The sequence below is a fragment of the Castanea sativa genome, chromosome 2, assembly GCF_040712315.1.
Source record: "Castanea sativa cultivar Marrone di Chiusa Pesio chromosome 2, ASM4071231v1".
Classification (NCBI taxonomy): domain Eukaryota; kingdom Viridiplantae; phylum Streptophyta; class Magnoliopsida; order Fagales; family Fagaceae; genus Castanea; species Castanea sativa.
Window position 1 is genome coordinate 44173974 of NC_134014.1, and position 15364 is coordinate 44189337.

At 33.2% G+C, this 15364-nt stretch overlaps 1 protein-coding gene and 1 long non-coding RNA gene across 4 annotated transcripts; one reads left to right on the top strand and one right to left on the bottom strand.

The window, feature by feature from the left end:
- Positions 1 to 593: 593 nt before the first annotated feature.
- On the top strand, positions 594 to 6524 carry LOC142626189 (ATP-dependent RNA helicase eIF4A). Of its 3 annotated transcripts, none has more exons than XM_075799986.1 (8): positions 594 to 768; positions 894 to 942; positions 1083 to 1220; positions 2425 to 2658; positions 3441 to 3480; positions 3567 to 3664; positions 3962 to 4011; positions 5689 to 6524. In XM_075799986.1, exons 1-7 carry the CDS (start codon positions 710 to 712, stop codon positions 3977 to 3979), a joined length of 636 nt encoding a protein of 211 aa, XP_075656101.1. In that variant the 5' UTR covers positions 594 to 709; the 3' UTR covers positions 3980 to 4011; positions 5689 to 6524. The 3 variants fall into 3 exon arrangements, with proteins under 3 accessions (XP_075656101.1, XP_075656099.1, XP_075656100.1); XM_075799984.1 differs by having other exon boundaries at positions 5732 to 6524; XM_075799985.1 differs by lacking the exon at positions 5689 to 6524 and adding an exon at positions 4149 to 5518.
- Positions 5490 to 14884, bottom strand: LOC142626190 (uncharacterized). Its single transcript, XR_012842475.1, has 2 exons — positions 14674 to 14884; positions 5490 to 5994 (listed from the first exon to the last, which is right to left on the bottom strand). It is a non-coding gene; the product is annotated as an uncharacterized LOC142626190 (long non-coding RNA).
- Between the last annotated feature and the right edge of the window lie 480 nt (positions 14885 to 15364).

The following is a 15364-nucleotide window of genomic DNA, read 5'->3' on the forward strand; positions in this document are numbered from 1 at the left end:
TTTAATGAACTTAGAATTGATTATATTACAAGAAGATTAAGAATATTAAATATCATAAAAAAAGGATATTAATTCTTCTCAATTGAAAAAGATATGTTTGCAAAACTTAAATATGAAACTTTTATTAGTAACTTTACATATAATAAAGCAAGAATAATGATTTTTTAATAAAAAATTATATTAAATATAAATTTAATTTATAATTTAAATATAAAGAGATATCACTTAAAGTTGTTGCATTAAGCATAAAATAATATTGAGCTAGCCTTATCTAATAAAAAAAATGTATTATATAATTATTGTTGAGAATAGAATTTCTCACTTATTAATGATGATAATGGCCAAGAGATTGAATTATGAGTGTCCCATCATCACTTTACCCCTCTTCGAAGTAAAGTACAATTTTCACAAACATACCCATTTTGTACCCATTTTGTCATCTCTAACTAAGTGAGTTTGTCTATGATAAGATTGACATGATAAGGAAAAGGGGCAGACAAATATTTTCGGTCTTTCTTAAATTAAAAAAAAAAAAGAGTATTTTTAGGGAATGTAATAGGATATGCTTTAGTAATTAAAAATTATAAAAAGACCCAATAGGAACGCAAAGCCAAGAAAGATTGGCTTCGAAACGACGCCGTAGAAACCATAGACTAAAACGTAAGGGAAGAGAGGGTCACAGCTCAGCTGAGTTATTGGGAGTGGAAGAATGGCCATTGAAGCAAGCGAAGCTCCCTCTCCTCCTTCTCACCCCGCTTCCCATTTCAAGTACTTTTTTTTTTCCCTTCTAATTTTGTCTCCCTCTTCTTTTTTTATTTTTATTTTTTATTACTTTAAATTCTAATAATTTCACAAGTTTTATTTATTTATTTTTGTTTTTGGGTCCCTTGCAGTTTACAACGCCATTTCTATGTAGCTGTGGACAGGCTCCAATTCAAGATGGTACTTTTTACTTTATTTATTTTAAATCTTAATTTCTCAATTTTTCTCTCTCTCTCTCTCTCTCTCTCTCTCTCTCTCTCTCTCTTTTTTTTTTTTTATATTAAAATAAATAAATCATAGTATGTATGTATAATTGGCAGGCTACGTTAGTGGATTTGCTGGGCGTGGCGGGACGGCGTTCGTCCCTCCCAATGGTGGTGTGCTGCAGCTCAAGGGACGAGCTTGACGCCGTTTGCTCCGCCGTTTCTAACCTCCCTTACATTTTTTTAACCTCTCTGGTATTCTTCTTCTTCTTCTCAAATTGCACTGATAATTTTTTGCAATTGGTATTGTACTAATCAATAATTGATTTGTTTTGTTTCTGGAATCCCATGCCATTCAATGCATGTAGTCCAATTGTGCTTGTGGCTTGTAAAATACTACTTTTTTTTAGTAGTAAATTTTGCTTTGATTAACACATTATTGTCACCTACAAACTATATGGTTACTTGTGGACTTTGTATTAGTACCAAATTAAGTTGAGAGTCCTCTGGAACGTGCTTGCTATTGGAAGCCGGGTGGGATAAAGTATGGCCATTGGTTCTGGCGGGTGGGGTCAGTTGCTCGGAGGTTTTATTGATTAAAGGCGAGTGCAAAGGGCTCTTATTTAGAGAGGTTCCCGATGTTTTCACCCAAAAAAAAAAAAAAAACTTTTGGGGTTTTCTTAGTGTACAGATTGAGATCAAGTATTTTTTTTTTTTAATTTGTTCCATAGTTGTTGAATCTTGTCAGGTAGATTGGCCATTGTAGAATTCTAATTTGTCTTGTTAAATAGTTTTGATATGAAATTTCCTGCTTGTTGAGTTATGCAATCTGGATCAGCAGTGTCGCTTTGATAAAACCGTTCAGTGTAACTTGGAACCTAATTAACAAGTAATAACAATTAAGAGGCGTCTTTGTAAGAGTAACCATAATTCATGTGTTATTGTTGTCTTTGTTGTTGGTTAGGAGCTCATAAATTACTTTTTTTGAAAATTTTAAATGAACAGAATGTGATATCAGTATAAACTTGTGGTTGAGCTTGACAATGTAAATTAGTCTCTTTATAGATGTTTTGAAGTCATTTTATGATGTTAGTATGCTCTCTTATATTGCTGCTTGTGCCAAATGTTGTTTAGTTTCTTTGTATTTCATGTTCAGCTGACCATGGCGGTTTCATTTTTTTTTAAGTAGGGCAAGTATTTTTGCAAACAATTGAAATATTACTTTCAGGGATATTTCCCATTGTAAATACTGAATTTGCTCATTTGTCGATTTTTTATTCAATGCATTCATAACTATCTCTATTGACTTTCCATTTTATTCCCTTGGGGGGGGGGGGGTATAACATTCTCTTTTGAGGTATTCATTTCATTAGTGGTTGAAATTTGAGTACTAATCATTTTGCTAAAACTTTGAATGTTTTCTAATATTATAGCATACATATTGTTTTACGTATGCCAGTACAGTGACCTTGCGGAGGCTGAACGTGCTCTAGTTTTGGACAAATTTCGGCAAGCCACAATGAACTGGAACCAGAATATCAGTGCCCAACCAGGAGAGGACAGTGAAGTTGGAAAAGATGAACAAAAATCTCATATGGTAGTTGTGACTGATGCTTGCCTCCCATTTCTTGCTTGTGGGGAATCAGCCATTTCTGCTCGTGTTCTGATAAATTATGAGTTGCCAACAAAGAAGGTGCAGTCCATCCTTTCTTCATGATTTGATATGTGGGACAATTCCATGCCTTCATTTGTAGAATTGTGCATTTAACTCTTGTTGATTTTCCTCACTCTCACATAAAAACTTAACTATTTCTCTTTGTATGAAAGAAGTCACATTATATTATTGTGAAATTAAATTTTGACCTTGTTTGACCTTGCAATGATCGTACAGAGCTCTTTCTCAACAGATTGTTACACCTTATTCTTATTGTGTAATTGCATGTTGAGCACCCAAGGCTACAGCCTCCAGAAGGCTGAAATCTTCTGCGTGTAGTTTTTCTCTCTTGATCTTCCAATTGGCTGGGATTGATTTTTAAAGGATATTAGTATCATAAAAATTGGTTCATTAGCTTATATCAGATATATTGTCCCAGACACCATAAGCATCCAAAATCCTTCTTTCAATGTGGTGCCTTGAGAGGTCTTTCAAGGGTGTCTAAAGACTAGCTGACAACAACATAATATCTTGTCATTTGCTATTATAACGAACACAGTCAAACATAGAAAGAAGAACCTCAATTTTGTTGGCTATTTGATTTTCAATATGAAAGAGTGAAAGACTCGTAATAATTCCCTGTATTTTGTACCTAGTCAAAGGTGGTTTCAGAGCCATCATTCTCAGGGTCATAAAAGACTGAAATTCTATATTCTGAAGTATTTTTGTTTCATGTGCATTCATTTTATTTGTTTAATTCTATCTGATATGTATCCCTTGTACCCTTTCTTATTTTTCATAGTGTCTGTGCTGGCTTGCAGGAAATATATATGAGGCGCATGGCAACTTGTTTGGCAGCAGGTTCTTTCACCTATGCCATAACATTTTTCTAGTAAAGATGAGATGATTTTTGCATGCTCATTATAACTTCATATAAATATCTGCAGATGGGATTGTAATCAATATGGTTGTTGGGGGTGAAGTGGTCACTCTCAAAAGCGTCGAAGAAAGCAGTAGTCTAGTCATAGCTGAAATGCCCATAAATGTAAGTTCCTTGATTACTTTGTCTTTCCATAATTATGTCTTAGAAGATGCAATGGTGACATGGCTTTCAATAAAAGTGATTCTAAGCCCAATCAGCTGCAACCGATGGGTGGTGAGGAGTTACCCATAATTTTTAAAATATAATTAAAAATGTAAATAAACAACATTTCAATTGGCTGGACTGTATTTATGTCCCTTGTTTGGACTTTGAATCCTTTTTTATTCCACTGAAGTAATGTCATCTTATATTTCTTTTGTTTTTGGGTATGTGATGATTTTGAAATGTGATCTGCTGCAGATCTCTGAGATTTTGTGAAGAGGTTTGGTCCTTTGCAATGCCAGAAACCTGTAAGAGGACTTGATACCTTGTACTCTCAAATTTTTATTTTATTTTATTTTTTCTTGTCTGAATTGTTCAGCTTAAAAAAAATATGTATACGAGTTATTTGAACCTTTAAGTTGAGTGATACATTTTGTCTATCCAGAATTTTGCAAGGAAAGAAAAGAAATTAAACTGAATTTGGCTGCAGGATGCTCTGTTCCAATTATAAATAGATGTGACTGACCTCAATTAGTTTAAGGATCCATAGTCAACCCAGATTTTAGAATTAAAGCTTTGGTGTTGTTGTGGTCATCTTGGTGGCACTTACTCTTGGAAGCTGGTGGTGGCGCATAGGCTTCTAGTTTGCAACCACGACAATGAATTTGCTTCATGTTGACAAAGAATAATGGAATTAACTTAGCTTGATTTGTTTAGGAGAAAATTCAAATAAAACAATTTAATTTTGATGGAGAAGCAATGGAAAAATTGAACTGAAAACCTGCTCTGACTCATGGAATATTTGAGAAAAAAAAGTTATCCATCAAGGAGATGATTAGGAAAAAATTGAATTAAAATCAGACTTTAGTCTCTGTAATCGTTTTGAGTAATTGTTTTATGGCTTATTGCTTTCTTTAGTACCCATGAACTATGGCTCAAAAGGCAGTTTTTTTTTTTCCTCCCTTTAGATTTTAGAATAGGTAGAGGGTGAGATTTAAAATCCTTTTCATGTGTGTAATTTACCAATAAAAAAAAGAGTCTATTGTTTTCAAGAGCAGTCTTTTTTCTTTTTTTTAAAGAAGTGTGTACTTAGTATCTAAAATGGTGTTTTCCCCATGATATATATATCGAATTATATTGTTTTAGTTGATTAGACTAGGGAGTTAACTCCAAGTTAGATGTTTGGAGGGATTCTTTTTAGAATCTAGTGGTCGTAGTATAAGTAGAACTAAAACCAATCTACTATAAAAGTAGTGATAACTTTTGTTTGTTGGGTAAAAAATTTTTAACCTAACATCCTTTTAGTTTACATAAATTATCATTTTTGTCTTTGAACTTTTTTTTTTTGGTTGTCATTTTAGCCTTTAAATTTAATATTCCTATCAAATTGGTCATTTTTTCCATTATCCTTTTTATTTTTTAAAACTAACACTATTCACACTTGCCTGAGGATATTGCCCCTTTGATTGGTTTTGATGTTCATTAGTCTTCCTCATTAATATTTTTCCAGACTTGGAGTCTGGTTTCTCAATAAAAAAACAAAAAAACATGATTCACATGTGATGCGACGTGATTTTACTGGATTTTTTTTTAGAGAGTTTCAACCTATGGTATCCGCTCTTGATAATAACTCTTTATCATCAGACTAAGACACCAATAAGTTTTTGGTATAGATAGGGATTGCTTGATTTCTTATTTAACCATCAGAAAATTTACCAGTTGAGTTAACTGAAACCCACTGATTTTACTGGACTTTCTTTATTGTCATTTTAGCCTTTAAATATAATATTCCTATCAAATTGGTCATTTTGTCAATTGTCCTTTTTAAAACAAATACTATTCACATGTGATGCAATGTGATTTTACTGGACTTAACATCAATTTTATAGACGACAATGAATAAGGGACTAATTTGCCTGAAACAGGACTTAAATGACAAAAATTGAACTTTAGGAAGAAAAGTAACAATTTATTCAACTTGAAAGGGAATAGTTTAAATTGATAGAAGCTGCACCTTGTGTCATGAAGACTCAGGAATCTAGCATCCACAAGTTCATCAAATGCCATGTTGCTAGAACTATACGGTTTGGATGTAACTGGGGTCTGCATTTAGACTTGATTTGGATCACCAACAATGAAGACATTGCAAAGTTGTTTATAGACCCACTTGCCAATGTGAACCATACAAGCCTTTTGTCGAAGCTACTACAAGAACAGAGCACAGGTTTAATGAATACGTGACGACTCTTAGCATGAAGTTAAGGAAGCAGTGCTGTGGTCAAGACCTCCACCTGAGACAGTGAAAATGCATGTAGATGCAGCATTGTCAAAGGATTTAGCAACCATAGCTATGGTAGCTTGAGATAACAAGGTGATATCTTCAAAGCATGGACCAAGGAAGTTCAATCAGGAAACCAATTGTGGCAGAAGCAACAACAATTAATGGGCAGTACAATCGGCAAAGTTGGAACAATCTTAGAAAATCATAGTGGAAGGGGCTGCTAAAATATGTATTGATGCTTTAAATGGAGATTCAGTTGATGTGTGTCTTAGGCAATTTTTACCCTTTGTAATGATTATAGGGAGCTTAGACACCGTTTGATAATTGTTATGGTAGCACATGCTTTAACCAAGTTTGTAGCCCATGCTAGGTTATCTTTATGTTGCAATAATTCCTCTCTATCCCAATTGTTATGGAAGCTTAGAGGAGAGATGTTTTTAGTTCTTAATTTCATCTTCTGTGAGACTTCTTTTGTTAGAAAGACTTGAGAGTCACACCTTGGAAAAATGAAAGAGAATGTAATACTTTCTCTTTTATAAATACCACACTCAATCATGAATTTCAAACATTAAATATATGAGCTAGCTTGCATTCTTGGGCCCCTCATAAAAAATCTTTATATGCTTAAGTTTATATCAACCTAAAGGGTTTGGGTTCCTTGTCAAAGATCTACGAGTTTTAAGTTTATTAGTTCTTCTACATACATTACTCTACCAAAACTTAAATATCATTCCAAACCCAACTAAGATCGATGGGGTTCAAATAGGAGAAACTCATGATTTGCAAGGTTGTAACTTGTAAGCACTTTGAAAGCTAAACTCCCCATTTCCAATGTCTCCCCAGCATAGGGAATCCTTGCCCTTTGTGTGGATTAGATTGAGAAAATGACGGTTAACTTTAAATGAACTCAATGAAATCCATATTTGGATCTGGTGGAATAGTTAGCATTATTGTACCATGCAATTACCATATTCATGTGAGATGTAAAAATTAATGATGTAAATTTTAAAATAATAATAATAATAATAATAAAACTTTTTTTTTTTGGGGCCTTTTTTACTCTACATCCATGTGGTAATAGCTTGGTGCAATACCCTGAATCCGTAAAATCTATAGGGAGAGGGACTGGGGGCAAAGAGAGAGGTGGGTTTACACTTGACAACAATTGATCACTGAAAGGGGCTAGCTAATGGTTCGTAAAGGAGCCCAATCATGACGAAAATGGGCCGTCGATGAGCTACAGATGGCTCACCCAATTCCTTTGATGACAAATAGGTCAGCCCAATATTAGTGCAATAACCTTCGTACAAAAAATGTCTGTGAGCACTGAGCAGCGAGCACCGAACAAACAATGTTGATTATTAAGAGTATTCTCATCAAAGTGCTAATTTTTTAGCATTCTTATCAAAAATGCTAAAAAATAGCATTTATCATTTTTAGCACTTCAAATGATAAAAACCCACCTTCATTAATATGTTAAATTTTAAAAATTATAGCATTAAGCGACAGTAGAATCTCAATTTTGAGACTCTACTGTAGCAAGATGCTAAATTTTTTAAATATTTTCTATTTCTTTTTCTCTCTCCCACTCTCTCGTGTGCGGTGTGTTTCTTCTCCCCATGCTTTCCTCTCTCTCTCTCTCTCTCATCAAGCTTTCCCACTCTCGTTTGTAATTAAATTTATTTGCTTAAATTTAATTACAGACATTTGCTTAATGTGATCCGGTTGTTTGATTCGGTTGTTTGATTCTCTTTATCTCCATGGTAGGAGTGGCAAATGGGCGGGTTGGGTCATAAATGGATTGGGTGTGTAATTACCAATTTATCCATTTATGACCCGTTTATATATAAATTGATTGTCCATTACTAACCCACCCATTTAACCCAATGTGACTCAAATACATCTAAAACAACTTGAACACCCCCCTTGACCTCCAAAATTACCAAAATACCCTTTAATACTTAAAATAATGCAAATACTCCCTACACTTCCAAAATTACCAATATACCCTTGGACATTCAAAATTATCCCCAAAATTTCTAAAATGAGCAAAATTTCCATGAAACTTCTAAAATGACCAAAATACCCTCGATATCTCAAAAATCACCAAATATGCTTAAAAACCAATAAAATGACCAAAACACCTCCAAAATCTCTAAAATGACTAAGATACTCCCTGAAACCCAAAACATGACCAAAATACTCCTGAAACCCAAAAATGACCAAAATATCTCCGAAACTTAAAAATGACCAAAATACTTCCAAAACCCAAAAAAATGACCAAAGTACTTCTAAAACCCAAAAAAAATGACCAAAATACCCCCGAAACCCAAAAAATTACCAAAACACCCCCAAAATTTAAAAATGACCAAAATACTTCCAAAACACAAAAAATGATCAAAATACCCTCGAAACTTAAAAATGACCAAAATACTTCCAAAACTCAAAAAATGACCAAAGTACCCCCAAAACCCAAAAAATGACCAAAATACCCCCGAAACTCAAAAAATGACCAAAATACCCTCAAAACCTAAAAATGACCAAAATACACCCGAAACCTAAAAAATTACCGAAATACCTCAAAACTCAAAAATTACCAAAATACTTTTGAACCCTAGAAATTTATCAAAATAACAAAAAAAATCCAAAAATTATTGAAATAACCCTAAAACTAAAAGATGACAAAAATGCCCTCGTAACCTAAAAAATGACTAAAATACCCTTAGAATCTAAAAGATGATCAAAATAACCCCGAAACCTAAAAAATTACTGAAATTCCCTTGAAACCTATAAAATGACTAGAAGACTCTTAGAACCTTTAATTTGTCAAAAATATCCTCGAAACATCCAAAATACCCTAAACCTCTATTTCGGTAATTTTAGACGTTTTAGGTGTATTTTGGTCATCTTACATGTTTAGGGGTATTTTGGTCATAATTTGGGATTTAGGAGTTTTTATCGACCATTTTTATTAAGTTTTGGTGTTATTTTGGTCATTTTTTTAGGTTTTGGGGGTATTTCGATAATTTTTTAGGTTTCAGGGTATTTTGGTAATTTTTTTTAGGTTTCAGGGGTATTTCAGTTATTTTTTTAGGTTTTGAAGGTATTTCGGTTATTTTTTAGGTTGAGGGAGTATTTTGGTAATTTTTTAGGTTTAGGGTGTATTTTGGTAATTGTTAGGTTTTGAGGGTATTTCGATTATTTTTAAGGTTTTGGAGGGTATTTTGGTCATTGTCTTAGGTTTTGGGGTTATTTTAGTCATTTTTTAGGTCTTGGGGTATTTCGATCATTTTTTGGGTTTCAGGGCATTTTGGAAATTTTTTAGGTTTAGGGTGTATTTTGGTAATTCTTAGGTTTCGATGGTATTTCAGTCATTTTTTAAAGGTTTTGGGGGTATTTTGGTCATTTTTTAGGTTTTGGGGGTAGTCCTTTTTTTAGGTTTCAGGGTATTTTGGTCATTTTTAAGTTTAAGGGTATTTTGGTAATTTTATGGGTTTCGGAGGTATTTCAGTCATTTTTTAGGTTACGAGGTAATCTGGTAATTTTTTTTTTCAAGTTTCGGGGGTATTTTAGTCATTTGATAGGTTTCAGAGGTATTTTGGTCATTTTTTAGGTTTCAAGGGTATTTTTGGTAATTTTAAGGTTTCAAAGGTATTTCAGTCATTTTTTAGGTTTAGGGGGTATTTTAGTCATTTTTTAGGTTTAGGAAGCATTTTGGTAATTTTTTTGGTTTTGGGGATATTTTGGACATTTTAGATGTTGGGGGGGGGTATTTTGCTCATTTTAGAGGTTTTGGAGGTATTTTGCTCATTTTGTGGGTATTTTGGTCATTTTTTGGGTTTTGGAGATATTTTGGACATTTTAGAGGTTTTATTTTTCTCATTTCAGAGATTTTGGAGGTATTTTGGTCATTTTTTGGGTTTCAAGGGTATTTTGGTCATTTTTAGGTTTTGGGGGGTATTTTGGTCTTTTTTGAGTTTTGGGGGTATTTTGGTAATTTTTAGGTTTTGGGGGGTATTTTAGTCATTTTTTGGATTTTGGAGGTATTTTGGTCATTTTTTGGGTTTTGGGGGTGTAGGGTTACGATTTGCACCTGAGTCCAAAATAGGAAGGAGATAGGCCCAAAGAGCTCAATACAATGAATTTGTAAAGAGTGAGCTAGAAGTCTAGGTTTTAATGAGTTTAGTTAACAATCACGGTGGGCTAAAATCATAGTAGGATGAAGCTGGAATAGTTTGTATAGTAAAAATTGTCCTCGGACTTAGGTTGAGGAGATTGATTCTTATATTTCACTCTCCTAAGGACAAATTACAGAATTTGTTCTTGAATCTACCGTGTTTTCCTTTTCTCTTTCTCTGATCCCTTTTCTCATGGGGGACCTTTTATTTTATATAGACCTTTTTAGATGATCCTGGCCTTACACCTATTGATCGCGCAGGTCATCCCCTAAGTGCTAGTCCCATCTAGCACATTTTTCAAGTCCCTATGAGATGCGGCACCCAAGACAACACTATTCAAGGGTCTTCTCCACATAAATGTGGCTAGAAGGTTTTGTGGGATGCATTAAATGTGGTGGCAGTCTCTAGCTTTTCAATCATGTCAGTGCCATCCCTCTTCCTAAAGCCCTTTTTGCACAGTAGAGCCTCCTCTGATGGCGCATTAATGACATGATCACAAAATCCGAGGGTGTGGCCTCCTCAGCCCACTAATTGTCCTTCTTGGCCAGGCGTGACACGTGGCGTGATCACCTTACTCGGAATCCTTATACCTCATAATAGCCCCTCAAAACTCCAATTTGTTTCCTCCCATCTGAGGAGGAAAATGGGGTTTTGACTTCAAGCAATTGACCTGGTATGTGTCTTTGACTCCTACATGCAAGAACGTCATTTCGCGTGTCCTGTAATTGTACTTGACGCTTCGGAGTCCGTAACGCTTCATTAAATGCTCCAGGTGGCGCCTTATTCCCTACATCCAACGGTGAGATGAAGATCCTAAGGTTAATATTTTTCTTCGAATTTTGGGCAGGATATGTCACGACCCAAACCCGATAGCCGGATTTGTGACCATGACCGACATGCTAATATCAAGCTTAAACCTAATATTAACAAGAACCAACTTAACTTTTAACAAAAGCTTTTACAAAAGCTTCCATCTTTCTTTTCATTCTTGTTTCTTTGCTTATTTGATATAACTTTCATTGTACATTCAGAGCATCTACACTGTACTCAAAGAATAACATAATTTACCAGTTAATCAAATTTTAAATTTCACATGATACATCTCTTAATACTTTAAAGTACACAACTTTCATTAGTTCCTAAAATACACAATACTATAAAAACTAAATATCAAATTTCTAGTTTCGGGTCTATACTTTTAAAACTAAAACTAGCTCCTTCCAAAACTCGACTAAGGCTTCCTCTGCTCCAAACTAAAACCTGTTGACTGAAAGAGTGGAAGGGGTGAGCTACACAGCTCAGTAAGGGTAAGATACATGAGAATTTAATAAGAATGCATGTAAATCAAATCATTTCATTTTATAAATATTCAAATAGGAAAACATCTTTTCATACATAGTATTTTATACTATTCATAATAATAACTTATGCGTTTTTCACAGGAAAATAATTGTTTTCCCTTTTCTTATCAGAATAATATTACCAAAAACATTTCGGATAGAATTTCTTTCATTCCTTACAAAGTCATCAAATATACTATTGATTATTTAAAATCACATACATACATACATATACATATATACATACATACATATATATATATATATATATATATATATATATTCTCATTACAAAATAGTCATTTGAACTTAAATCAGATAATTGGTAACTTTGTCTTAACTAGAAACATCTTGACGAATAAGAAAACTTTTCTTTATAATCTTCTTCTCGTAAAACATTATAACTTTCATAGTCATAAAATTTAACTTTTCATAAAGAATAGATATTTGATTTTATTTGAAGCTTTATCTTTATAGAACACTAAAACCTTTTCATAAGATTCTTTTATCTTTAACGCACAACAAAATTTCAGAAACTTTTATCCTTAAAGAACAACTTTTCTTTTCATCAGAAACTTCTTCTTTCCATGAGAGCTTTTAACTTTTCACAATACATTTAAACAAAATTATTCTCTCATGATTAATAACATAATATAGCTGTTCATAGATAACATGTTGGTTAGTCCATATCTAATAAATCTGTACAGAGAAGGCCTCATCACATTTGGGTGCCCTCGTGTATTTGATATTGTCCTCTTTGGGAGGCCTGATGGCACATCCCCTCAAGGTTTTGTTCCTCCCCGCTGTCTGTACACATTGGGGAGAAGGCCTTGTTCAGATTAGAGTTACGGGCAGCCCCATTTCCTCTACTTTAAATGGCCAAATAGATAACATTTTCCATGGAAAGCCAGTAATTAACCCATACTAGCCGAGTTCAGATCACTAGAGGACATAACCCGAAAACATTTCATACTTATACATCATACTAAAATTCATAGTTTGCATAACATTTCACAATAATAGCATTTCCATTATTTTTTGTAAACATCATGTTCATGGAATTAGTAATGACATCAATATGCTTAATTCATATACATAAGGTTTCGAAAGTTCACAAACACATCTTTGTCTAAAACATGATTATATGCCATATTTCTAATCAAAAACCTTTTAATGCATCACATATTTTAAAATAACCTTATGACTTACCAAATGCCCATATAACTTATCCCTTACCTAAAAGCAGAGGAACCAAGAGCCTACAATCGAAGGAGCTCAGACCTGGGGGTTGGTAACTTCTAAACCAAAATCAAAGCTTATTACTATCCATTATTCCTTATCATAAACTTACATATTCATCTCAAAGCCTATCTCTTAGAATCAAGGAGATCCTAATCCCACCTCAACGAAGTTCCCACAAACACAAAATACATTCATCAAACCACATGATGTACTAAATCATAGAGAAACCAACATTCTCACATTCATATCATATCTCCAGAAGAGCCAACTTCATTTCAAAAGGTGCTTTGAGATTATGGCAATAATGCATGCATAGACATAACTCTTTTAAGCATGGTCATATAACCATGTACACTTACATGGCAATATACAACCCATAGAACAAGACAACTTCATAAAAATAACAATCGGATGGTTTAGAACCCCTCCTTTTAGTACCAAATCTTGAGCCAAGTATATATAAAAATATATCTATGATCTAGACATTCTAAATGATAAGCATATTAAATTATAGCTCAAAACATTCATCCTAATTTTAGAATTAAATTCCCAAAGTCAGAGTTATCATTTACTGTTTACTGCTCATTTCAGTAGCATATGCCTCATTTGTAAAATATGAATGGACTATCTAAACACATCCAATCCTCATGAAATTTTACAGAGAAACTCCTCTGGATATCTAGTAATTACCATATAAATTTAGGAGTCAAACCATAAAACCATGAGTTACTAAAAATCATACAAGACAACATGCTCAAATCTGTCATGACAGAATTTTATGTAACTTAGAAATTCAACCATTATATTATATTGATCTAAATGCTATGAAACCACTTCCATTACAACCATAAGTGTCTTAGAATTCATAGGAATTATCCCTAGTATCCAAATTCACTGTATAAAATTTAATACATAATTTATCATGCATAAACACAGAATCTGTCATAGTGACAGCTTTGAAACATTTTTCTTGTCTTGTAAAATTATAAAATGATTGCAAATAGTCTTATTATCATATGGGGATTTTTATACACTCATTAGACATATTAGAAAACACTTATATACAGTCATTTAACCATATACACTCACATGGCAACACATTGAACATGATAGCTTTATAAAAATAACAATCAGATTGTTTAGAACCCCTCCTTTGAGTACTAAACCTTGAACCAAGTTACACAAAATTTATATATGATCTAGACATACTAAATGATAAGTATATTAATTTATAGCTCAAAACATTCACCCTAACTTCAAAATTAAATCCATAAAGTCAGAGTTATTCTTCACTGTTTACTGCTCATTTCAGCAGCAAATGCCTCATTTGTAAAATACAAATGGGCTATCTAAACACATCCAAATGTCATGATATTTTACACAGCCCTATATGTCTAGTTTATACCGTATAATTTTAGAGCCAAATCATAAAACCATGATTTATTAAAAATCGTACAAGGCAACGTGCTCAAATCTGTCCTGACAGAAATTCATTGAACTTAGAAATTAAACCATTATTTTTGTATTAATCCAAATGTAGTGAGACCACTTCCATAACAACCATATGTGTCTTAGGATTTATAAAAACTACTCTTAGCATCCTAATTCATAGCAAATGATTTAATACATATTTTTCTTGTTGTAAACCCCAAATCTGTCACAGTGATAGCCTTAACAGATTTTTTTACAAAATCATCAACTAAAAGCAATTAGCCTTCATTTCATTTGGGTATTTTTATACCAATACTATAAACATTAAAATACATCATTAAGCATCCAATAGACCATAACACCATCAATCTTTCAACTTACTAAAACAGAATCACAATTTCAGCTTCTAAAATCAGATTTGAGAACAAAGAAGGGAAAATAAACAAAACAATCATACTATCAACATACCCAAAATCAAATGAGGTTTTGATTACTTACCCACAAACTTTGAAGCTGAAACTTTAGTGTTAGGCTCTTAATTTCTTCTTTAGAGAGAGGTATATATTGTTTTGTTGAGAGAGGGAGAGAGAGGTGTAGCCGTGTAAGAGCAAAGAGAGAAGAAAACAAAGAACAAGAAAAAGAATAGAGAAAGAAGACAAGGGGCTGCTGAACTTTCTGATGCAGCAAAAGAAAATAAGGGAATGGACTTTGTGGGACACGTATGTTGACCAAGAGAAATAGGGTTGATGGGTCTCCCTTTATACTTTTTAAAATTTACTTTCCCCCCTATATAAGCTTATATTCTAGAAAGGCTCAAACAATAATATAACTTTATATACAAGCCCTTACCTTAAACACTTAAGGCTCCGTTTGGGAGGAGGGAATTGAATAAAATGGAATGGAAAAAAAAGAATATTTTTAGAATATTTTTAACGGAGGGAATGGAAGGTCCATTCCCTTGTTTGAGAGTTTAAGTAGAAGGGAATTGAATGGTTAGGAGAGAATGCTCATTCCTCCATTTTCTCTCAAAACCTCAAATTTTTGTTCCCCTCAAACTTGGGAGGAATGAGAGGGAATGGATTTAGGTTTAATAAAATTTTTGTTAAAATTCCTAAAATACCCCCTTTAATATCAGCCATTTTTTTCTCCTTCAGTCGTAAAAAAATATAGCATTCTTTTTCTGCAAAGT